The sequence below is a fragment of the Neolamprologus brichardi genome, chromosome 14 (genome assembly GCF_056152115.1).
Source record: "Neolamprologus brichardi isolate AB-2024 chromosome 14, ASM5615211v1, whole genome shotgun sequence".
NCBI lineage: Eukaryota > Metazoa > Chordata > Actinopteri > Cichliformes > Cichlidae > Neolamprologus > Neolamprologus brichardi.
This window is the reverse complement of record NC_142117.1, coordinates 9,982,454-10,005,881: the sequence shown is the minus strand read 5'-3', so window position 1 is coordinate 10,005,881 and position 23,428 is coordinate 9,982,454. Positions and strand designations below refer to the sequence as shown.

Below are 23,428 nucleotides of genomic sequence, written 5' to 3'. Positions count from 1 at the left end.
CAGTTTGTGAATGCAGCTTGCTAACCAACCTGGCTAGCATTTCAGGGCTAACCAATTAATTTTTCCAGGGTGCCACATGAGACTGTTGTTGAGGGTCACACCAATAAGCTTATAAAGAGATCAAATGAATACAGATCAAAACTGAGTTCACCTTATTGGTGTGGCCCTCCACAACAGTCACAGTTTATCATGTGGCCCCTTGGGAAAATAAACTGCCTAGCTTCTTAGCTTAACTTAGCATACTACACTCTCATCCAGGTAAGGTCTCGTCTGGCTCCTTTACAACACATCGAGGCCCAATTGAACACTTTAAATATAACCCAATAAAAACTGTGATTATAATTGTTTGGATCATGATGGGGACACGATATAAATGTTAGATGAATGTGAACGCACACATGACCCCTATATTAAAACTGCATTACAAGGATGTAAGTTGGACACGAGATAACACAATCAATTAGAAATAATAAAGAATAAGATGGATTTATGTCCTGATATAAGGTAGTTTTTTAATTCTCTCTCTGAAACGCGGTGGCGTCTGTATGAGAATAACCTGCTCGTTTCTATTCATGTGTTGTGGATGTTGGATTGAGAGCAAGGACCCCAGGAAGAATAGCTAAGGCTGATGCTAGTGGGGATCCTTACTAAACAAAGAAACAAATGACATCAGACTTTTCACCTTTACCTTCACGTCTGACAAATTTTAATGCTTTAGAGTTTCGATTTTAGAGATCGATCGAACTGTTTCAACTGGTTTAAACAGTGGAGATGCTTGTTCGCATAGTTTTATGCCAGTTTTAGCCCCCACCCGTTCCCCCCACCATATACATCTGTCCCTCTTCCTTCTTCTCCTTCTGTCCTATGTATACACCCCCTCCTCCCCCAGATAAGACACACAAACACACACACATACGCACTGTACCAGTTCTGTTCTAATCTGGGGTCGACCCCTCAACTTGCTCCCTTCTCCCCCAACACACACACACACTCATCTCTCTCTCTCTTCCTCAACATCTACCCACTTCCCTCATTTCCCCACTCCCCCCCTCCACTCCTCCCAATCCCAGCACTGTGTTAATCTGCTGCTGGTCTGACAGTCAGCACTTTGAGCAGCAGACAGACAGATTGGCTGTAATCCCCTGAGTGCCACAGATGGAGCGCCACTACGCAGACCTTGGGGAAGGTGAATGCACAGTTGTGTACAAATACACACACATACACACACTGAAACACACACATAGACAAAAGCATGAAATAGAAAGAAGAATAGCTATGATCATACCTCTTTAATGTGTTGACGTGCAGAGTCCATTATATGTTGAGCTATTAGAGCTGTAGTGGTTTCACATGATGCTTCTTTGCTTTAAGAGCAGACTGAATGTTTCTAAAGAGCAAAGAAAAGCTAGAGAGGCTCCAATCAGTGGCAAAAGCTAGACACAAATATTCCACACAGTAATTCCTCGTTACTGCAGCTTATTCAGAACAATAAAGGCCTGGCTCACCTGCTGCCACCATGCTACCCTTCAGGTCCAAATCCTGATAGAGACCATTCTTTTCATATTCTGCCATGAAATCCTGCAACTGACAATTAGTAGGGTGTTCCTTTCATTCAGAGCATGAAATTATTTCATGTATAATTAACTGGGTAAGTGTGTGAAGCCAATTTTCAGTATAATCTGGGAAAATGCGTCCCGTTTGGAACAAGAAACAGACTGGGTTATTGTGCCACCGAGGCAGGATGCTTAAGTCTGATCCTGGTATGGATATTTCAAATAATCCAATACAAATTTATCCGCTGAGCTGTCATTTAAAAAGAATGTAAATACATGAAGCGAGACAAAGCATATAAAGGTAAATAGTGGGATGTAAAAAATCAGCTCGCCAAACTTATTGATCAGGTGATATTCCCCCCTCCCCCCCAATCACCTAACACCCGCTGCTATACAGGCTGGGGCACTGACTGAGGGTGGAATTTAAATGAGAACACGGGGTGTTGGGTGGCATTCAAGGACAAAGGCTCTGGCAGTCAAACCCCTGGCTGTTGGAATGTTGGATCTTGGGATATGGCATGTCACATCTCATGTGGGGGAGGAGCCTGACCTTGTGTATAAGGTTTAGAGACACTGGATAGATATAGTAGGGCTCACCTCAAAGCCCAACTTCAGAACTTGGGCTCTGGAACCAGTCTCCTTGAAAGGGACTGGACTTTGTTTCAAACTGGAGTTGCCTGCGGTGAGCAGTGGCAGGCCAGGGTGGCTATTCTTGTATCCCCCCGGCTTGCTATCTGTATTGTGGACAAGAGGGTTGTGTGTCTGTGCCTTCAGGTCGGGGAACTGGTCCTGACTGTTGTTAGTCACTTCAGAGTGCCCAGACCTGCCTGATCTGAGCCTGAATGTTATTCTGTTACTGAACTTGTGCTAATCACAATTTGTCCATAACAAGCACGATGTTCAAGTATAAGGTTGTGCATAAAAGCATGAGGTGCAACTTGATGACTGTTTTTGTAATCATTTCGTGACATCTATGATCTCATGTCTTGGACACTTGGGTGAAAAGAGGAGCTAATAAATCCTTCCGATGGAAGCTTTGGAACATTGAGTCTAAATAAACAATGCTGCACGGAGCTGCGGCCACAAGGTGGTTGGTGCCAGTCGAGGATGTAACAATGTAGTTTTCATCCTAGGTGTGGAACACTGCAATTTTGTTGGTTTGTAAGGTGGTGGCCTCAAGCTTGACCAGGCAGGAATGAGAATTAGCAACCCCACGTTTAAATATCTCTGGGTTTTGTTCATGAGTAAGGGAAGATTGGAGCGGGAGATTGATAAGCAGATTGGTGCAGTGTCTACAGTGATGCAATCTACATCCCTACTCTCACTTGTGGTCATGGGATATGAGTAGGTTTGGTTATCTGAGTAGGATGCCTCCTGGGGCTCACCTGGGCAAGGTGTTCCAGGCATGTATTACCATGAACGGGCCCCGGGGTAGGTCTACAACACGCTGGACAGTATACATCTCTTGCGTGGCCTGGAAATGCCTTGGTGGCCCTAGATGAGCTGAAGGAGGTGTCCAGGAGAGGAGGTCTAGGACCACAACTTGGTCCTGGATAAACATCAGAAAATGGAAGCATGGATGGATGGATGGACGTAGAAGAAAAGAGAATAATATAAAGGAAAGCTGTGACAATTAGTCGTTGTGCACACTGCAGGTTTTCCTAACCAGGATGGGGTTTTTTACACTGAAAGGTAGTTCATTTAGTAATTTATTTTAACATTAACTAACAACAACTTGTTACATTTAGTCTGACTCCACTGGACTGAAAAGGAAAAATGGGAATCCTGTCAGCTGGAGTAGTTGTATGAATGCTGATCTCATGGGGAATATATATATATATATATATATATATATATATATATATATATATATATATATATATATATGTAAAGACTGTGTCTTGTGTGAAAGTTATTAAACAAGTATTGACTTAATAAAGTCATGTGAGCTTTTGATTAGAAGTGACGTCAGACAGAAAAATGGTGCCCAGAAGCCATCGCTTGTCTGTGGGTATGTGGGTGTACATCCATACATGTTTGTAAGTCTGCACCAATGTACAGTGGTTGGTCAAAACAAAAGGATTAAAGGCTGGTGTTTGATTAGATGTTTGTTTGTCTGTGTGCATTTCATTGTAATCAGTATAGCTGAGGTCACACAGACATGCAGCGACATGGGCAAATGTGTGTGTTTTATTGTGATGAACATGGCTGAGGGCATGGCTTTATCCATTTTAATCAAGGGAGTAGAAGGATGAAATGAAACAGTGATGACGGGAATGATATCAACCCAGGAAGGGAGTCTCACATCTGTGTGTGTCAGAGAGAGGGGCCTAAAAATATTAAAAGGCAAAGTTTAATGGACAAAAAAAAAATGAATTTAATGTTATAGCTGAGCTTAAGGTTAACTTAATTTTGGTTAACCATGTTAGTGGTAAGATAGATGGAAAAATATTTTGATTTCATCCATACAATTACAATCATATACATATATTTCTAAATTAAAGCCCATCGTGATTTTAGAAGTAACTAATTTCTTGGTGTAGAGGAGCTATCACAAACACTGTGTTGTAGCGCCATCTAGTGGTGTCACTGCCATTAATATAATATAAGGAACTTAAGGAAGTCCCAGGTGCTCTCGAACCTGCTGTTTGTGCATCTCATTTAGCTTCAAGTTTTAAAGTTTGGGGTCATATTGAGTCGCCTCTGTCAGTGTGCCCCAGGGTGGCTGTGGCTACACTGTAGCTTGCCATCACCAGTGTGTGAATGTGTGTGTGAATGGGTGGATGATTGTGTATAGTGTAAAGCGCTTTGGGGTCCTTAGGACCAAGTAAAGCACTATACAAAATACAGACCATTTACCATAAAAACTATTTTTATTTTTGTTTCTGATGTGTTGGGAGCAGTTTGTAAGTGTTTGAAAATGAAGAGCCAAAAATATTTAAAGCTTACAGAGAGCACAAAGTACTCTTCACAATAAAATGGATCCTTACAGCGCCAACTCTAGCTATTCCTGCTACAGAATCAGAAGCTATGCAGGTCAGCAACCATTTACATGTAGACTGAACCGAAATGTAAATTCTTACTATATTTTAGACTTCTTTTTTGTAATGCTGCTAAACTGTTGTAAAAGCTTATTGGTAAATGAACAGTGGTCCTTCTTTAACAGGTATAAACAATCCACCTGAGAGCTTTTATTTATGCAGCACAGACACAAGAGTGTGTGTAACATCCATTTATTACCACCTTATATGACAAATCTGGAAATTACAAACATTGTTTAATTGAAACATTATCGTCAACATTTAAAAAAAAAGAAACTCAAATAAAGCAAAAAACAAATTTAAGTTAAAAGGGGTGAAAAGTCAACCTGAGAAGCGGTATACGGATGATCAATTGATCCAGAGTGAAGAAAATAAAAGTACAGGGGGGACGTATACAGAAAAAATGACTATTATTAGTCATTCAATGCTGATTCAGAATATCCTTCACATTTTAATCAGTTGTTTTATTTTCTTAAAAAATCATTTTTACACTTTGAGAACTTTTGGTTTTACAGAATGTTACAAATCTTGATGAGCCTTTGCTATAAAAAGGTCTTGATATTAAAAAACGTGCCACTGCTAAAAAAGTATCTCTGACACCATTTGAGCTCATAAGCTTTGGTTTTAAATAATTAGAAGAACCCAATTTGAACACAACAAACAGACAGATGAGTTTAAACTCTATAAGAGCGTGTACAAGAGGATCAAACTTTGGTGTCATTCAGAGTCAGTAGCATCACATTTCAGTAGAAAAAAATATTTCAAATCTGCTTTCTGTATTTGTTTTGTTTTGAATCTGTTTCATCCCCCCAACTCTGTGTCAAATAGTTTCAAAAATAAAACAAACAAACAAAAAAAAAATCACAAGTGTGAGACTTATTTGGAAAGACAAAACCCAACACAATGAATAACAGCAATGAGCCATATAGTAACCATAGAACTACTTTCCCAAGATGCTGATAGACTGTATACAATTTGCTGTGGTGATCAGAGCCAACACTCACGCAGACACACAGGACACCAAGTCCAGGCTCAGCTCTCCGGGGCAGAAACAAACTGCTGCTGAGCCGAGGCTGGCAGGACAGGAAGCAGGACGAGAGGACCAGGCAAGTTCTTCTAGCACCCTGCTGCAGAAAGGAGACCAGAGTCCCCCCAGCAGAAAAAAACAGCCATCCTGTCCTCCTGCTTGTCCCTCCCACGTTTGCATTGTTCTAGTCTGTTTCTCTCCTCACTTTATCCATGTTACCCACTCTCTCACAGAGCCTGTTAGAAACAGTGCAAACCAGGATATGTGTGCTTGAGGAGATCTCATCACCAAAGATTTGGTACATGCACAAAAAGAGAGTACCCTAGAAGTCTGCTGCCGAGAGCACTAAGAAAAACACGACTATACACTTTAATTATAATATAATCAGTTTTCCTCTACACACTACTAACACAGGGAGGGAGGGAGGGACGGCGGGTGAGGGGCAGAGGGATGGAGAGGCAGAAAGGTGAAGGAAGGACAGGAAGAGGTGAGAAGGAGAAAGACCAAGAGGGAGAACAAGAGCGTTTAAGCACGCTCTCCGCGGATGCGACGTGCCAGCTGGATGTCTTTGGGCATGATGGTGACACGCTTGGCGTGGATGGCGCACAGATTGGTGTCCTCAAACAGACCCACCAGATAGGCCTCGCTGGCCTCCTGCAGAAAAGAGGAAATGCAACAGTTGTCAGCAGAGCTGAAACAATCACTTCAACGATCACTTGAATTTGGTATATTTATTACACTTTTGGAGTTTGCAAAAAAAAATAAAAAATCTTGAACAAAATTGTGCAGAGATTTATTATTTTTTAAACTACATACTAGAGATATGTTTGTGTGTGTGTGCACACTGTATAAAGTCTTCAGCACACCTGACATACAATATAGATGTAAATTTTAGGAGTGCAACAGTTTGCAAAATTCACTCTAGCAATGTTGGTTCAAATCACATTTTCAGCACAAAAAAAAGCACAATAACATGACAGTGGTTTTTTTTATGCATAAAGTAATGACATCTCTCTCTTGTTGTGTCAACACTGAACACACAGCTTCAAGAACCCTGAGCTTCACATGGTGGCAGGATGATGGATCTGCACAGTGTGAGCACAGAGGCTGCAGGTTCTGACCCTGATTAAATATCAACATATTGTGTGAGTTAACACATCACACACATTTATTCAAACCAGCACAATGTCTGGCCAGCTTTAGAAACTAACCCTGTGAGCAGTCAGGCTGTTTCAGGTGGAAATAGTCAGGAACAGATACCTCATCCAAAGTCGTGTGTGGGCAGGAAATCACTGAAGCTAGCTGAGAATTTTTTCAGAGGGATACTCCTCTTGAAAGCCCCATTTCATACTGACCTGCAGAGCTCCGATGGCTGCGCTCTGGAAACGCAAGTCAGTCTTGAAGTCCTGGGCAATTTCCCTCACCAGACGCTGGAAGGGCAGCTTGCGGATCAGCAGCTCAGTGGACTTCTGATAACGACGGATCTCACGCAGAGCCACAGTACCCGGCCTGAAGTGCAGAGGTGGAAATTAAACTTACTTTAAACTTGGCTTTGACTTACACTGTGCATATGCAACAATAAACACATTTAGAAGAGGAGAGACATGAGTGATAGCCTGAAGAAAACACAATAACACAAAACCCTTACAGTAAAAAGAAATTAAATGTCTGTTTCAACTTTTCCTATATTACACACACACACACACACACACACACAAAGACAAGGATATGTGTCTCTCTAATTACAAAAATGATAACTTGCGATAATCTTCCTGGCCTAAAACGGAGAGGAGAAGTTTTGCAAGTTAGTTTTTGCCTGCCTTACCTGTAGCGATGGGGCTTCTTGACACCACCAGTGGAAGGGGCGCTCTTGCGAGCAGCCTTAGTGGCCAGCTGCTTACGTGGAGCTTTACCTCCAGTGGACTTACGGGCAGTCTGCTTGGTACGGGCCATGGCTACTACAGATCACCTGAAAAAGAGTTAATAAAAAGGTTGAATTTGGCATTTTATAGAACAATTTTTCAAATGCCTTCTTTTTCTTGCTGAGTAATATGGAGGACAAATGCATTAAATGCTTGAAAGGCTCCAATAACTAAAATATGATAACAGGAAAACCTTTTATTGCATTTTGTGTTATTTTCTGTTATTACAGCAACAGCATTGATGTAATGCTACTGCTGTGTCGAATATGCTCAATAATGGCAATTTGAAATTAGGCAATTATTTAATCACAGCTATCGCAGCTTGTAGGTTGCAGCAGACAACTTAGATTTACTCAACTTTTCTAGTAAATAAACACACAAGACATTTCCCGTTGACGATCAGCCAGACATACGTCAATCAAAGTTGAACGACTACACGATTGGCTGGCAAAGCTAAAACTATTACCATGAGCCAACCAGCGTACGGAAACTAAAATGGGCGGGCTCTCCAGCTACCTTCCACTGTTACTAGGTCCGCCCACCTCGCTCTGATGATGGCGGCGGTTTGATGCGCAAGCGGGATAAAGACCCAGGGCAGAAGAACAAGCGGGTAGCACATAAACAACTTCAATTTTACAACTCTCCGACGCTCCAGCGAATCGGAAAATGAAAAAAACAGAGATAGTACATGTTAAGGAACTCATAGGTGAACACAGGAATGCTGAACGACCCCTAACGGCAGCGTAGAACCGAGCTGAACCGGCGCATAATTTGAACCAGAATTTCCGCTCATCTGAACGGCTGCAAAGAGGACTGCATTTCACCGCCGCTTCGACAGCCGTGTGTGTCTTATTTTCTCACACGACGAAAACACTGCTTTTTCTCCCTCAAACGAGCTTGTGAATTGTAAATAAAACAAACAGAAAAATTCAAAGTTCAGCCACGAACCAGGTGACACATTTCGAGACGCTTACCTAGAGGGAAAGTGAAGAGAAGTGGAGAGAAATCTGTCGCTTGTCTGTATTTTCTTCTTCGTATCCACAATGGGAAGCAGCGTCCAGCGGGAAAATGGCCGCCGCGTCAATCATGTGTCCCACAATGCAACGGCGTTAACAACATTTTCTGTGGTTACAGTGACAGGTGCTGCCCGGAACTGGGGAGTTAGTTTGACGTTTTCTTTTTAATCGAACATTTCGGGCTTTTAAATGTCGGTAAAGCTAAATGTAGAAAACGGAAGTGCCTGCGCTTCCTTTGAGAGTGCCTTCATTATTGTCGAATTATTATTATGTTATGTTAACAGTATTAACATTTGAGGCAAACTGAAAGAGACATTTAAAAGTTGGCTCCATGCAGTGACCGTTCAAAGGTTGTTTTTAAGTGCTTTTTCGCAGCAGTCGGAAAAATGCAGGCGCAACAAATAGAATATAAAACCGGACTTTGATTTCTAGCTGTGCTTTTCCTACTGTCAAAATGTTTCATATTCGAAATGCTGTTATTTAGTTTTACAAGGACTAATTTTAAAAAATAAAAAGAACTTTGGAGTAGTTCTTCCAACATTTTTAATAGTATCTTCGCTAACTATTGCTGTTTTATGAATTTACAATAAAAAAGTAAGTAAAGTTATCCCTGTCCCTGGAGTGAGTTTTTCCCCCAACCCCTGTTAAAAGGACGTTTTTCCTACCTACTGTCACCAAGCAATTCCTTATAAATGGTCATCTTTTTTCCTCTCTATTATTGCTGGGTATTACCTTACAATATAAAGCACTTTGAAGCAACTGTTATTGTGATTTAGTGCTATATAAATACAACTGAAATGAATCTTACTAGGTTAATTTATATAAATGAATATGCCAAAAATACAAAGCTGGGGACTTTAAATTGCTTCAAGATAAAAAAAATCACTTAAACAACTCATTTAAGCACAAGAATCTGTTTATTATGTTTGTATGTGAATTTTGGAGTACAAATATTTTGCTCTTAAAAATGACTGAAACATAAATCAAGAACACAGTAGAAAAAAAAAGGTTACCATATCAACCTGAGAGAGGAACAAAAAGTCATAATATTACCTGGACATGATAACGTGGCTGAAAATTAAAATATGATTAACAAAGGTCTGCTACATATATGCCGCTCATCATCTGTCAAACCATGCAGTGTCATCATAGCACAATGACATTTCCAATTGACAACCAGAATTGATCTTTTGAATTTTGATACATCAAACAGCAACAGTAGAAATACACCATATCGTAAAAAAAAAAAAAAAGCAAAAGAAAACTTACTACTTTTACAACAAATTTCTACTTGTTTTTTTAAAAAAAGAAAAGAAACTCAGAAGACTCATATCAATGTATGTGTCTGTCTGAAGATGAAACTCAACCTTAATGCTAATTTCTATTCCCATGTTCAGATCATACACTATTCTTGGTTTGCAAAAGCATCTTATTCATAGAGGTCACAAGGTATTCCTGTGGCTCACTAATTAGAACTGATGAATGATTTCAAAGTACATGAAGATACCGCTAAGAAAAATCTGCTACCGGTAGCACCAAAGAAGACATGATCACACATTTACGGTTATCACAATCATGATATATATAGAGAACCTCAAACCAAACTACTAAGTATAGAGGAAGGAAAAGGAGAAATGAGTGGCGAAGGGACGAGAGGAGTATAATAAATGAAAATGTTTTAAGCACGCTCTCCGCGGATACGACGTGCCAGCTGGATGTCTTTTGGCATGATGGTGACACGCTTGGCGTGGATGGCGCACAGATTGGTGTCCTCAAACAGACCCACCAGATAGGCCTCGCTGGCCTCCTGCAGGTGGCAGAAAAATTCAACATTAGAGGCATTTTAGTGAATAGATGAAAAATAGCATGTTTTTTTTGTTGTTTAAAAAAAATTAATCAATGAGAGCTACCGACCTGCAGAGCTCCGATGGCTGCGCTCTGGAAACGCAAGTCAGTCTTGAAGTCCTGGGCAATTTCCCTCACCAGACGCTGGAAGGGCAGCTTGCGGATCAGCAGCTCAGTGGACTTCTGATAACGACGGATCTCACGCAGAGCCACAGTACCCGGCCTGAAGTGCAGAGGTGGAAATTAAACTGGCAGTGAGTCAGTCTTATCTTATAGTGAGAATGTGCAACAATACAACGGGGGCCCCTAGTTAAGAAGACTGACTAATGACGGATGCCTGCTCTTTTCATGCACATTAGGTTTACATTATACTATAGTTTCCAGGAGAGCTAGGTGATCTCTCACCTGTAGCGATGGGGCTTCTTGACACCACCAGTGGAAGGGGCGCTCTTGCGAGCAGCCTTGGTGGCCAGCTGCTTACGTGGAGCTTTACCTCCAGTGGATTTACGGGCAGTCTGCTTGGTACGGGCCATGGCTACTACAGATCACCTGAAGAAAACAAGTAAAAGGCTGCATTAATAACAACAATAATAATAAATACGGACACTTTTTTCAATATCTATGACAATCTTTTTTGTTACAGCAATAATAAAAATAAAGTGATTGCATATTAATTTAATTTCATGTTTCTTAGATGTTCAACAGACAGGGTTTATTTTTTTTTCTTCCGGAAAGTTAAAATATGTGTACAGGTTGTAAAGAATGAAAATTAACTTTCGCATTGTATTTAAAATGATTTGGAAGTTAACAGCACCACTCTTCCACGGGAGCCTGAGTTTTGTTTTGTTTTTTTTAAATACCCGAGGTGGCTTATGCAATAGCTATAAAAAAAACAAAAAAACAGTAATAGGCAGCATAGGCACCCAATCATAACTGAGCTCTTTATCAGATAACCCAATCACATCATGGATAAGCGCCTTTGGGGCGGGACGTAATGAACATGCCAACCACTCAGGGCACGGGGTTTCCCAGACAAACCTCGCCCCTTGCGCACTGAATGTGGGTTTGTTCGTTTCTTCATATTGGGCTCTCCGCTTGCTCACAAGTCTAGTGTTTTTCATTCAGAATGAGCTATTTTAAAGGAAAACCAGTCGACCCCGCCCACCCCGGCGGCCTCGTAAAGGCAAACTAGCGCACCGAAGATGATGGCTGGCTGGTTGGCTTGAAGAATGTAAACGGGAAGGAAAAATCGTTGTACCAAACGAAGAGGGTGACGATAAAAACGACGGAAGCATATAAAAACCGCGGCGTGAAAGTGGAATATACTTTTTGAGGACGACACTAGACATGTCAGGGGATCGATTGATGATAATTATTGTGTCAGATGACCCCTCACTTTAGGCGCATTTCCGAGTCAAATTCGACCGGATCACAAGTGCTTTTTAGGTCCCCCACTCCCCGAGCAGGCAGATAATAGCTCGAGTGCCCTGCGTTTTCGTCGAAAATAAACGAAAAAACACATAATTTCCAAACTAACTTGACATTAAAAGATACAGTGGAGTTTTATTCAAATAATGATACTCACCTTTGAAAACTTGGTCAAAGATTGCCGCCTAAAACTGGGAATGTATTCTTGAGACTCTTAAGCGTTGTTCTCGCAATAAAATGAAGGGAGGAAAAAAAGGAAAAAGAACATATGAAAGCAAGAGGAGACACGTTTCCCATGATGCAACTGTGACAAACATATTTCACACATGCTGCAACATGATAAACAACTGCATCATCACCCTCACCAGCAACGTCCCGCAACAAGTTTTTCCCCAAGCTGATTTTTGACCTTTTTGTTGGTTAAAGTAATTATTAGAGAAGTGTTTAAACCAAACGCCCATTACAAGAAAAGGGAGACTGAAGCACCATCAGCATTCAAGAGTCATTGCAGAAACAGTGATATTCAGTATTTCAGCCCTTTAGAGCTATATTTGCTGTTTATTTTATATTATTTCTCAAAATAAAAAATGTAAAAGCAGTGTAATTAAACTCTTAATATTATACAAATATAAATATATATATTTTACATTAGAGCCAGTCCTACAATATGGTGAGTTTGTAAAATATACAAACAAATCTCATCTTAGTCTTGTAAACTATGCAGTGAAAAGCAGAACTACTTTTTCATTAAGTTAGTTATAAAAGCAATTTAATAGCGTTTACTCTGCCAGTCCGGCTGGTGGCGCCAAACTGTGGTTCCCGCATACAAAAGAAGAAGAAACGCGCTTCTCCCTCCCCCACTAGTCCTCCAACATGGCGGCTGCCAGGAGATTGAAGCGCGTGGCGATCTCACAGCCAGGTTTTTTAACTTTAAACCCCAAAGTAACCCCTACAGACCTGGTCAGCAGTCGGAGAAAGCGTGTGAACAAGAATAAGAAGAAGAACTGGAACAAATACAGCGACGTACAGGACGTAGAGGAGTTTCTAGAAGACGTCAGGCATCAAGAGAGGACCACGGGGTGAGTTAACAGCCAGTGAGACGTGTTGAAAATGTATATTTTAAGTATAAAATTAAAAACAAATTGTCAACTATTATATCAGATACTAGTATTTCTGCTCACCTTTACCCCTAGGTTTATATTGGGCAGGTAAAAATGTGCTGTGTTTACCTTTCAGTTGATAATAATCATGGTCTCAGAACATATCCGTTTAAACATTACAAGGATGAAGTTGCTTCTCTGTCGTGTGTGTATGCGGGGGACTTTTATTTTGTCACTATCATGGTTTGTAATGACTTGATAGAGTTTCAAACCTGCTGTCGGGCAAAAATAAACAGACGTGTTGGTTTCTGGTCTTGAAATGTGAGCGTTTACTGTTAGTGACTTTGGTGGTTTGGGTCTGCTTAAAAACCCCTGTGATGGACTTTGTTTTTCTCCACTGTCCACAGCATACATGACACTGTTGAATAATTGTTATAGTTGAAAATCTGTCTTTTAAATTATATGTATGACATAATGGCATCTTTTTGGATTTCAGGGGTCTGCTGTCTGAGAAATCAGATGACAGTTTGTTCTTTTTGGATGTTGGACAGCCGAAGAAAGTTGAAGAGAAAGGTAAACTTGTTTCCCTGTCATCTAAAGCACTTTATTTCTATCCTCTCATTTATATTATTTTGTTTAAAAAATGCACCTGAACAAGTTGGCAAATCTGAAATGTTTCTTCTGTGAAGAAGCTGCAGAACCAGTCAAGGGGAAGAAGAGGAAAGGGAAATCATCTCGTCCTCTGAGGATAGACCTGATCCTTCAGCATGACTCCCTTGTTGCACCGCCTAAAGAGTCAGTAATCCTAGTCTCTTCTGATCCTTGAATCTGTGGCCTTTCAACAGTATTTTTTGGGGGGCATTTTTGCCTTTATTAAGTGGCACAGTAGTGAAGAGTAGACAAACGTGGGAGCGTCAGGGAAGACGCACAGCAAAGGGCCTTGGGATCAAGGTCTGGGCATATAGTCCTACTCACTCTGTGAGTGTGATTACCCCCCCCCCCCCCCCCCCCCCCCAAAACTGTTTTAAATTGTTTGTCTGATTTCCAGTTTTTTGTTTATCACACTTAAATGTTTTAGATCATCAAACAAATAAGTATTAGACAAAAATGGTTCACGTAAACACAATGCAGATTTTAACTGAAGGTGTTAATTATTAAGGGGGAAAAGAAATTCAAAACCTACATGGTCCTATGTGAAAAAGTGATTGTCCCCTCCTTTTGTAACATAAATAGGTGTATTGCATCTTTGCAAAGCTGTGTTCAATTTCTCTAGCCACACCCAGGCCTGATTACTGCCACACCTATTCTCAATCAATTAATCATTGAAATAGGACCTGCTTGTGGCGTAGATCAGAAGATCCTTGAAAGACATCATGCCAAGGAAATTCAGGAACAAATGACAAAGTAATTGAGATCTGTCAGTCTGGAAAATTTTATAAAGCCCTTTCTAAAGCTGTGGGACTCCAGCAAACCACATTGAGAGCCATTATCCACAAATGGCAAAAACATGGAACTCCTTCACAGGAGTGCCTGGTCAGTCAAAATGGCCCCAAAAGTGCAGCAATGACTCATCCAAGAGGTCACAAAAAACTCTAGAACAACATCCAACGAACTGCAGGCCTCACCTGCCTCAGTTACAGTCAGTGTCAATGACTCCACCATAAGAAAGAGACTGGGCAAAAAAGGGCTGTATGGCAGAGTTCCAAGATGAAAACCACTGCTGAGCAAAAGGAACATAAAGGGTGGTCTCAGTTTTGCAAGAAAACATGTTGATGATCTTAAAGACTTTTGGGAAAATACTCTGTGGACTGACGACTTCACCTGTGAATGGCTTAAGGAAAACAAAAAGGCAACTTTAGATTAGCCTAGTCAAAGTCCTGACTGGAACCCGATTGAGATGCTGTGGCATGATCTTAGAAAGGCAATTCATGCTCGAAACCCCCCCCAGTGTGGCTCAGTTATAAGTGTGCAAAGATGAGTGGGCCAAAATTCCAGTTATCCCAACACTTGATTGCAGCTGTTGCTGCTGTTTCACGCAGGACAACGTAGGTTTGGATTTTTTTTTCCCCCTTAATAATAAACACCTTCATTTAGAAATTCAAGAGACAATTTGTAGAACATAAAACCTATGTTTTAAGAATATTTATTATATTTATTTAGCTTAATATGGAGGAGGACTGTGTGTGTCCTGTGATGATCTCATCCTTGCGCTCCCAGTATTTCCTTCATGGGAATGTGAAGACAGTTCACAGGAGCTCAGGAGACTGTTATGTGAACAGTGTCCTGGGATCTGAGGATATAAAAACACACCAGGAGAGGAAATTCTGCTCTAACACTTCCATTTCTTTTGCATCCTTCTTCCGCATGTAATCAAATAATCATCTCTTCTGCTTCCTCTTCCACCCCCCCACTAGTGTGCTGGCCTACCAGAAGCCAAATGCCAAGAAACTTCGTCGCACTGCCGAGAGAGCGGAGAAGCTGGCAGCCAAAGGCGTGGTCCCACGGAGCAAGAAGCGTCTGCTGAACAGAACCGTTGTTGACAGGACGAGCAAAAAGACAGAAACTGAGGCCAACAACAACCCAGAGAGAGATTTCTATGACATTTGGGGACAAGAGAGTGAGTTTTGTGTGTTCATTTATGTACATCCAATGATGATCCCATCCTTGCGCTCCCAGTATTTCCTTCTTGGGAATGTGAAGACTAACATGGAGCTCAGCTGATTGTTGTGTGAACAGTCGTCTGGGACCTGAGGATACATCTTATACATATCAGAGTATATCTACTGTTTACTCTGAGATTAAAAAACAAAAAACCTTTTGCCTAAGATTTTCTCGCAGTGGTGCAGCCAGTGATGCAGTTACTGTCAGTTCTATTTGTTTCATGTTTCTACTCACATCTACAGCACGAGATCCACCATGACATGTTTTGATGGTTCACTGGTTTCTGTAATTTTATAGAAGTTGTTAATGGCTTCAGGGGTAAAGGTGCCAGAGCACTTCATTGACAGAATCAGCAGTAATTTAACACTTTCACATGGCTCTGAGAATTGGGGTTCATGCAGAACTGTGGATATCTGTATCTTGTTTAAATTCTGGTAGTTTATATGTGAAGGATAAGCTATAAGAAAACATGAACCTGAAATGTTTGCATGCATTTCTAGGTTTGGGTATAGCTATTGACTAATATTAAGCTGGGTATCCATAGAGCAGGTAGCCATCAGTGATATGGGTGATATGTGAGTGAATGCTCATTTAAAGATTTCTGTGGCACAGAATGTTTGTCCATAACAGCTGATGTGAGGGGAACCCAGAGCAGGAAGCTGTAGGTCACAGGTGTCAAACTCCAGGCCTCGAGGGCCGGTGTCCTGCAGGTATTAGATGTGTCCTTGACCCAAAACAGCTGATTTAAATGGCTAAATTACCTCCTCAACATGTCTTGAAGTCCTCCAGAAACCTGGTATTGAACTAATCATTTGATTTGGGTGTGTTGACCCAGGGTGAGATCTAAAACCTGCGGGACACCGGCCCTTGAGGCCTGGAGTTCGACACGTAGGTTTTAGTGCCGGCTTGTTTAGAGTTGAATGCAGTATGCCAGTGTTGTTGTACATACTTGTATTATGAAGTTCCAGTTTAGGTCAGCTAAAGGAAAAGTTCCAGCTGAGGTGGAGGAATACTTTAACATGCTGCTTTGCTGTCTAACAGCTGTTTTCCCTGCAGCTGTATTGACAACTTGCAAGACTGGCACAGGAATCTGGCTTGATTTTTCCAATATCTGTTGTTAATTTAGAAAATGTGGAAGTTTTGACGCATTTTATTGAAATGTTGTGTATAACCTCCCCCCCCCCCCCCCCAATTACAGCCAAAGATTTGGGCGAACCCTGGTATCTTCAACAGACGCGCAAGAAACTTGTCAAGGTGAGAATAACAGTTGACTAAGATTAATCATGCTGTCTGAAGTGCTCCAATTATGCTCATTTACACGACCTACTAACTCTCTTATTTTGGGGGGTTAGAATAGGTTCAGCTTGGTGTTAATTTGCATAGGTGTGCATTAGGGGTGGGGGAAAAAATCGATACTGTGTAGTATCGTGATATTTTGTTTGCCAATAATGTATCGATACAGGGACAGCAGAAATCGATATTTTGTTACAAAAAAAGGTTTTTGTGCTCTGACTTCAGAGCATGTTGATCCTTTTTCTGAGCAACAATCCTGACATTCCTTCACTGTCCAAATGTGTTTAACTTTTTTTATGGCAGCAATAAACATGACAGTTTACTTATTTTAATTTAAGACATGTTTTATTTTAATTAAGTTTAAAACTTTTTTATTTAATGTAAAATTATATTTTGTTTTAATTTACTTTCAAATTCTTCAGTTGCTGAAGGGGCTGCATAGTTTTCACAAACTGCATAGTTCAGAATAGCTATAATTGTACCAGATGGTTGCGTTCAGTTAAGTTGGACTAGACTGTAATACAAACCGTTCAGTTTGTCAACAATAAAACTGAAATGAGAGAAAGACTGAGTGTGAAACTTTGATATTAGATAAAACAAATATTGATAAAGTTTATGTACAGAATCTGAATATCGCAAAATATTTTTAAAAATTGCAATAATATCGTATCATGCGTTAAGTATTGTGATAATATCGTATCGTGGGATGTATGGTGATTCCCACCTCTAGTGTGCATGGACCCATGTATTCACGCTTTCATATAATTACAGAAAGTATTAAGGTTGTATTAGAGGAAGCTGCTCATTCATTCATTGTGGGCAGAGATACTGGTTTGACATCACGGCAGTGTGTTACATGGCAGTGTAGATAAATAATGGTATAACTTGACTACAGCAGTGTGACAAGCGGGTTGGCAGCAGTGTTTTCTGTGGGGGGGATAACTGTTTGGCACGGGCTGTAACTTTTCAGAACCCTTACGTGTAAGATAGAGGGAGGGCTGCTTTAATTGATTCGAATTAGTGTATAAAAATATATATTTGTTTGATTTTGTTAAAGTGTGGTGTTTTGATATTTCAGCGTCCAGAGAAGCTGAACGAGAAGCCGTCTGTGCTCCCGGCTGTAGAGGTGATCGCTCCGGGAGGGTCCTACAACCCAGACTTTTTCTCCCACCAGGTAAATTAAAAACCTGCATTTTTGGGTGTAGTTACTGATCCTACATATTGAAATGTAATTGCCAAAAAAAGATAAAAGTGTTGCATAACTGTTAATAATTTAATATTATTGCTCTTTGGTGCAAAAAATAAACATGGTAACTTTTATGTAGGCAAATTTTTGAATGGAAACAGTATTTAGAGCAAGGCGACTTTGAAACTATGGCCCCAGCCTAACAACCACTGACTTAGATTATTATAAAGCTGAAGCTGGTAATTAACAAATGTTCATCTCTCTCTTCTGAATGCAGGATTTGCTCAGGGAAGCCCACGAGGTGGAGTTGAAAAAGAAGAAGGTAGAAGACAAACTAGAGAGACAGCTGGCTTACAACAAAGAAGACAGAGCTACAGAGGTACAGCTGACAATTCCTGTAGCTCGCCTTCATCTTTCACTTTGTTTTTGGTGCTGCTGATGAATGTGTCTTTGACTTTTTTTCAATTCTATTGTGCGTTATTGCGGTTTTCAGGAGACAATCCTCCGTGAGCAGGTAGAAGGCTTGGTAGAGGAGAGTGAAGAGGAGGAAGAAAAAGATGCTCCAAAAGAGGATGGGGAGGAAGTGGCAGTGGGAGCCATCGCAGTGGCCGACAAGAAGACTGAAAGACAGAGAAAGCGAGAGAAGGCAGAAAAAATCAAGGTACGGCTACAAGAAGGTTTAAAACATCCCAAATTACAGTGACCCTGACCCTAAGAAGTTTTCATACATCTGCAAAAAGATTGCACGAAACCCAAAGTGCAATGAGCATTTTCACAGCACACATTTTGATTTGCCACTGTTGGTAAGGGACGGGTTTGTTAAGGACTGCTTCTTTCCACTTGGGTGGTCCTTCTGTATACATGCTCACTGTCGTGGCTTATTAAGGGCATCTAATGGAGTCACTATTGGGCTGATGAATGTGTGCCTACAGTGAAAAGCCAAAAAGTTCCACTGAAAACTCATTAATTGCATTTTATTGTATTAAGATTTTTCACAGGAGGATACACTGATGTCTGTGTAAGAATTTTTAGTTCAGTTACAGCCCCCATCAGAGAGAAGGTTTAAACAGTAGGTGGGTGGGACTTCAATACTCACGGACGCAGCTGGCAATATCTGCTCTCCCTGAAACCATACGGGACCAAGAGTAGAAAAAACTAATGGAAACTGAAGTTTTAAAGTTAGTCTAACAAGCTCACCTCCTAATACCCATATTATCATTCCACTCACATTTTAAACATTTATCTCACTGCCTAAGACTCCAAATTAATCATTTTTATAAAGTATACAATATCTCTTAAACAGTATAACAGTACTTGATATAAACACACCAGTAAGAACAGATGGGTTAGACGTGAGTACATCAGAGGGCAGCTCAGGTTGAGCAATTTGGAGCCAAAGTTGGAGGCAAGGCAGAGATCATTTGGCCATGTACAGAGGAGGGACAGTGGATACATTGGACAAAGGATGACCAGAGATTCATGGATTTAATGAAGATGAATATGCAGAGGGGCTGTGTGACAAGGCGTGAGAGGCAGGGGATCTGCTGTGGTGACCCCCTAAATAGGCAGCCAAAAGAAGAGTCAGAACAAACAGCTCAAACGTAATCTGATGACTTCAACACTTGTAAATAGTTAACCTGAAATCTGAAGGAGATAAAACATGCGTGTATGTAACACAGTGCACTCATGGCTCTCTTTTGAACCCTAATATAGGAGCAGCAGCGGTTGACAGAGAGGCGACAGACTGAGCAGCAACAGCAGCTCTTCCAGCTTCGCTCCATAAAGACCTCGATCAAACAGCAGGAAGAGACGACCCAGATCAGACAGAAACGACGCAAGGCCAAGGAGGAGGCCCAGAAAGCTCAGCCCAGGCGACTCGGCAAACTCAAGTACAAGCCTAGCATGTGTTTTTTTTTTTTTTTTTTTTTTTTTAACACACTCATACTTACGTGCTCCAGAGTTTTAACAACTTTTACACAGTCTGAGGTGCAAAATGGGTTTAAATTGTGATGACAGATTTTTTAAAAAAAAATAAGTTTGATTATTTCTTTGTTTCTTTGACAGCTGTTGTTGTGAAATCAAAAAAAAATCTGATTATGACGAGGGAAGTTTGAACACTTAGACTCTTTATTGCTCATCTGTGTTTTCTCCTTCAGTCACAGCTGCTAATGGGGACAGAATTGTAATCCTGTAAAGTTGTACAACAGCTTCAGTGGACTCTCTAGTAATCACTGCTATTCCTGCTAGCTATGAAATCAAAATATTGTTTCTAACTAAACAAAACTAGCATGACAAGTCATCTGGTAACAGTCAAAGCAAGGTTTTCCCAACTGTTTGGGAGATGTACTTATTTCCACAGTGGTGGAAAAAGTGGTGGGTTGTTGGGATTAAATCAGGGTCAATGAGTAGTTTCTAAACCTGCATGATTGGCACTTTAGTCATGTGATCCTACACTGCCATCATGGTTGTCACATGTTCAAAATGGCTACCAAGATAAATCACATGGTTGGTGGTCACACATCTGCAAAATTTCAGTTTGCTTGTCTTCTGTTTTTTTGTAGCATTTTAGCATCAAACTGCTGAAATAGTTTCAGCACTTTGACAAATCATAGCTGAATCATCATCTATGATTCAGCTTCCCCCCCCCCCGCCTGGTATTCATCCACATTTTCAAACGCCCTCGCCCCAGCTCAATTTTCTGTTGTTAGTGGCCAACATTGTCTCAGCAGGGGTCATTTTTGGCTATAAATAGCCTTTTCTGTCCACGTCTTTAATGTTTGCTTTATATATTTCTTCACAGGTTCCAGCCTCAGGACATGGAGGTTCAGTTGAGCGACGAGCTAGCCGGCTCCCTGCGACAACTCAAGGTACTTCAGAAGCACTTTGACCTTCGTGAGCAAGGACACTGTTTATCTGTAATGGGTTTTGGCTAATTTGGCTGCTGTATTATCTTCAGCACTCTGCACTATTCAAAGCTTTATCCCATTCTCTCATACTGTGCTGCCTCGCTTTCCCCACAGGGATCATTAGTTTCATTTGATGTAATTGCTGGTGGAAAAATCCCAGTCCTTCCCTCTTATCTCCCCCAATTATGTCTTTGAATAATACTTAAATCGGTCTTTGTGATGAGAATAGGATTTTATGATGCACGTGGGAATTGCATATCCAGTGAGAGCAGCGTGACATTTGTGTCACATGGCTTTGTTTTGACTATTTCTCTGTGTAATGTTGCGACTCCACAGCCAGAGGGCAGCGTGCTCATGGACCGCTTCAAGAGTCTGCAGAAGAGAAACCTTATTGAACCCAGAGAAAGAGCCAAGTAAGGACCTCTGCTTCGCTCTTACATAACATCTCATCAAAAGCCCAGAGTGATGTGTGAATTCATAAGGTGTGTAGTGAATAACATGAGTTTCCACCCTCCCCCCTCTCTCCTAGGTTCAAGAGAAGACTCAAGGTGAAGTATGTGGAGAAGAGGGCTTTCAAGGAGATCAGTTGATGCCGACCTACACATCACGGGACTGAACGCAAGAAGCTGGGAGACTTTTAAACCACCAGTGCAGAATAATGGAACTGTGTATATACGACATAATGACTGCTGAGGGCCTGCTGGGCCCTTTCAGACTGATGTCACCTGCAGCAGTGATATATAAGCTCTGACCAAGAGTGCCGGATATGAGTTTTAATTGTTTCCTGTAGTGCATCTGCCATGCAGTGTTTCTATAATTTCTTTCAGTTAAATACAGATTACTGTATCATTGTGTGTTTGTGTTACATAATGTCATGCCTATCAGGGCACGATCAAAGGGTTTGTAGTAAATGGCCGAGTCTAGCTGTCAGTGTGTCACTACGCTGCTCATACAAGAGTACACCAGGTTAATGAAGGGTTAAACCCTGCAGTGGTAATGGCAATATGTCAGCTCATTGCTTAAGATTATGCCATATTCACACACCTAAACATTTTAGTGTGTTCTGTGCTTGTTTGTTTTATATATTGATTACACAAATCCATCATAAAAGCTGCTCAAATGAGATGGCATCATTTAGTCTGTTTTCACAAACCGTTGATACACACTCTGCTTTAGATGCTAGGATGCCCACATTATATAACAATATGCCGCATACAAAGTTAAGTGTGCACAATAGAAACAAAGTATGCCTTTTTAAAATCCTCTGTTACATTAGTTGATTAAGCTGAGCTTAACTGAAGTAGATTACTGCATTTCTTTCTTTTTTTTTAATATTGGGTTTAAAAAAAACAAACAGATGGGCTTGAGGAAGTTGGCATGTGATAATTGATTCCATCCCGCTGGCTTAAAACCATAATTGCCTTCGGTGTCCCACTGGCGTGAACAAGGACCTGCACGCACACACACAGACACCCACGCCCCGTCCCCTAAGCCCCATGGTCCCTGGAGTTGCTCCAAAGCTTCTTATCTGTTAATCAGTGTGAAATTGTAGTCTTTACCTTCAGTGTCCACAAAAGGGCTCCCAACCACATGCATGCTAGTCAGTTGAGCTGTCCCTCCTCCCTCTCAAGACAAACTGAGCACCTGATCCTGGGCTATGCTCGTTTGAGCACTTATTAGTGGTGATGACGCCAAATTACCTGCTGATGAATTAACCTGCTGACTCATAAAGCCACAGCTCGTCTCCAACCCCTCGTTCTATATTTAAAGTTTTTACTGGAGAACAGAGATACGAGATACTGGGCCAGAAGTAATTTTATCAAATAATTTGTTGTACAGATATTTTTGTGGATGTTGCTGCTTTTTTTATTATTTTATTTTATTAAGTATTTGGTGGGTTGCATCAAAATAATTGAGACATTTTGACATGTAACACCAAATCTGTAGGACTTCATGGGAGGTGACAGGTGTGGAGAACTGAGATTTGATAAATCAGGCCTATGGTGAGGCCTGCAGCGCTACAACGCTATCACCAACTGCAGATAAACATACTGTCAGTTACAGTGTTATAAACTGAGGCTAATCAACAAAAGGTTTTTTTCCCCTTTAATTTGTCACCAAGCTGTTTCCAAACTAATTTAATTGTTTTAGTCAAAACAAAAGCGCGCACATCACCATATAAGGATATTAGTGTTTTCTCCTGCACTCATGCCAGTGACCGACTGCAGCCAAGTTGTTTGCTCCCCTCCCGTTTGCCCTCCTCTCTTCACGTGTGAGACATGGTGCTGCCAGATTGTGTTGGCATGAGGAGTAGGAGGGATTACGTGTGTGCGCAGTCACTCATTACCTCCTTCAGAATAGATTACTACTCCTCCGGTCTGCAGAGCCAGCGAGTAACAGTGGAAGCCTCTAAAACACTCAGCTGCACTGCATGGAGATGCCACAGTGTG

At 41.0% G+C, this 23,428-nt stretch overlaps 3 protein-coding genes across 5 annotated transcripts; 1 reads left to right on the top strand and 2 right to left on the bottom strand.

Moving 5' to 3' along the window:
- Positions 1-4,770: 4,770 nt before the first annotated feature.
- On the bottom strand, positions 4,771-12,069 carry LOC148098806 (histone H3.3A). Of its 2 annotated transcripts, none has more exons than XM_087850781.1 (4): positions 11,990-12,069; positions 7,447-7,590; positions 6,977-7,130; positions 4,771-6,275 (listed from the first exon to the last, which is right to left on the bottom strand). In XM_087850781.1, exons 2-4 carry the CDS (start codon positions 7,572-7,574, stop codon positions 6,147-6,149), a joined length of 411 nt encoding a protein of 136 aa, XP_087706907.1. In that variant the 5' UTR covers positions 7,575-7,590; positions 11,990-12,069; the 3' UTR covers positions 4,771-6,146. The 2 variants fall into 2 exon arrangements, with proteins under 2 accessions (XP_087706907.1, XP_087706906.1); XM_087850780.1 differs by lacking the exon at positions 11,990-12,069 and adding an exon at positions 8,518-8,659.
- LOC102790198 (histone H3.3A) lies at positions 9,865-12,123 on the bottom strand. Its single transcript, XM_087850779.1, has 4 exons — positions 11,990-12,123; positions 10,810-10,953; positions 10,480-10,627; positions 9,865-10,372 (listed from the first exon to the last, which is right to left on the bottom strand). The coding sequence occupies exons 2-4, from the start codon at positions 10,935-10,937 to the stop codon at positions 10,238-10,240; spliced, it is 411 nt and encodes a 136-aa protein (XP_087706905.1). The 5' UTR covers positions 10,938-10,953; positions 11,990-12,123; the 3' UTR covers positions 9,865-10,237.
- A 416-nt stretch (positions 12,124-12,539) lies between these two features.
- On the top strand, positions 12,540-21,901 carry nop53 (NOP53 ribosome biogenesis factor). Of its 2 annotated transcripts, none has more exons than XM_087850778.1 (12): positions 12,540-12,911; positions 13,429-13,505; positions 13,625-13,727; positions 15,347-15,549; positions 16,792-16,847; positions 17,965-18,060; positions 18,350-18,451; positions 18,566-18,733; positions 19,786-19,961; positions 20,873-20,939; positions 21,315-21,391; positions 21,508-21,901. In XM_087850778.1, exons 1-12 carry the CDS (start codon positions 12,706-12,708, stop codon positions 21,566-21,568), a joined length of 1,392 nt encoding a protein of 463 aa, XP_087706904.1. In that variant the 5' UTR covers positions 12,540-12,705; the 3' UTR covers positions 21,569-21,901. The 2 variants fall into 2 exon arrangements, with proteins under 2 accessions (XP_087706904.1, XP_087706903.1); XM_087850777.1 differs by having other exon boundaries at positions 12,643-12,911; positions 13,622-13,727.
- Positions 21,902-23,428: the final 1,527 nt, after the last annotated feature.

Excerpts from the sequence above, each read along its gene's own strand:
- LOC148098806 (XM_087850781.1), bottom strand. The coding sequence starts at position 7,574 with ATGGCCCGTACCAAGCAGACTGCCCGTAAGTCCACTGGAGGTAAAGCT. Across the intron at positions 7,131-7,446 it reads AAGAAGCCCCATCGCTACAG|GCCGGGTACTGTGGCTCTGC; the intron begins GTAAGGCAGGCA and ends TCTGCACTTCAG. Across the intron at positions 6,276-6,976 it reads CAGCCATCGGAGCTCTGCAG|GAGGCCAGCGAGGCCTATCT; the intron begins GTCAGTATGAAA and ends TCTTTTCTGCAG.
- LOC102790198 (XM_087850779.1), bottom strand. The coding sequence starts at position 10,937 with ATGGCCCGTACCAAGCAGACTGCCCGTAAATCCACTGGAGGTAAAGCT. Across the intron at positions 10,628-10,809 it reads AAGAAGCCCCATCGCTACAG|GCCGGGTACTGTGGCTCTGC; the intron begins GTGAGAGATCAC and ends TCTGCACTTCAG. Across the intron at positions 10,373-10,479 it reads AGAGCGCAGCCATCGGAGCT|CTGCAGGAGGCCAGCGAGGC; the intron begins CTGCAGGTCGGT and ends TTTTTCTGCCAC.
- nop53 (XM_087850777.1), top strand. The coding sequence starts at position 12,706 with ATGGCGGCTGCCAGGAGATTGAAGCGCGTGGCGATCTCACAGCCAGGT. Across the intron at positions 13,728-15,346 it reads CTTGTTGCACCGCCTAAAGA|TGTGCTGGCCTACCAGAAGC; the intron begins GTCAGTAATCCT and ends CCCCCCCACTAG. Across the intron at positions 18,452-18,565 it reads AAGAAGACAGAGCTACAGAG|GAGACAATCCTCCGTGAGCA; the intron begins GTACAGCTGACA and ends TGCGGTTTTCAG.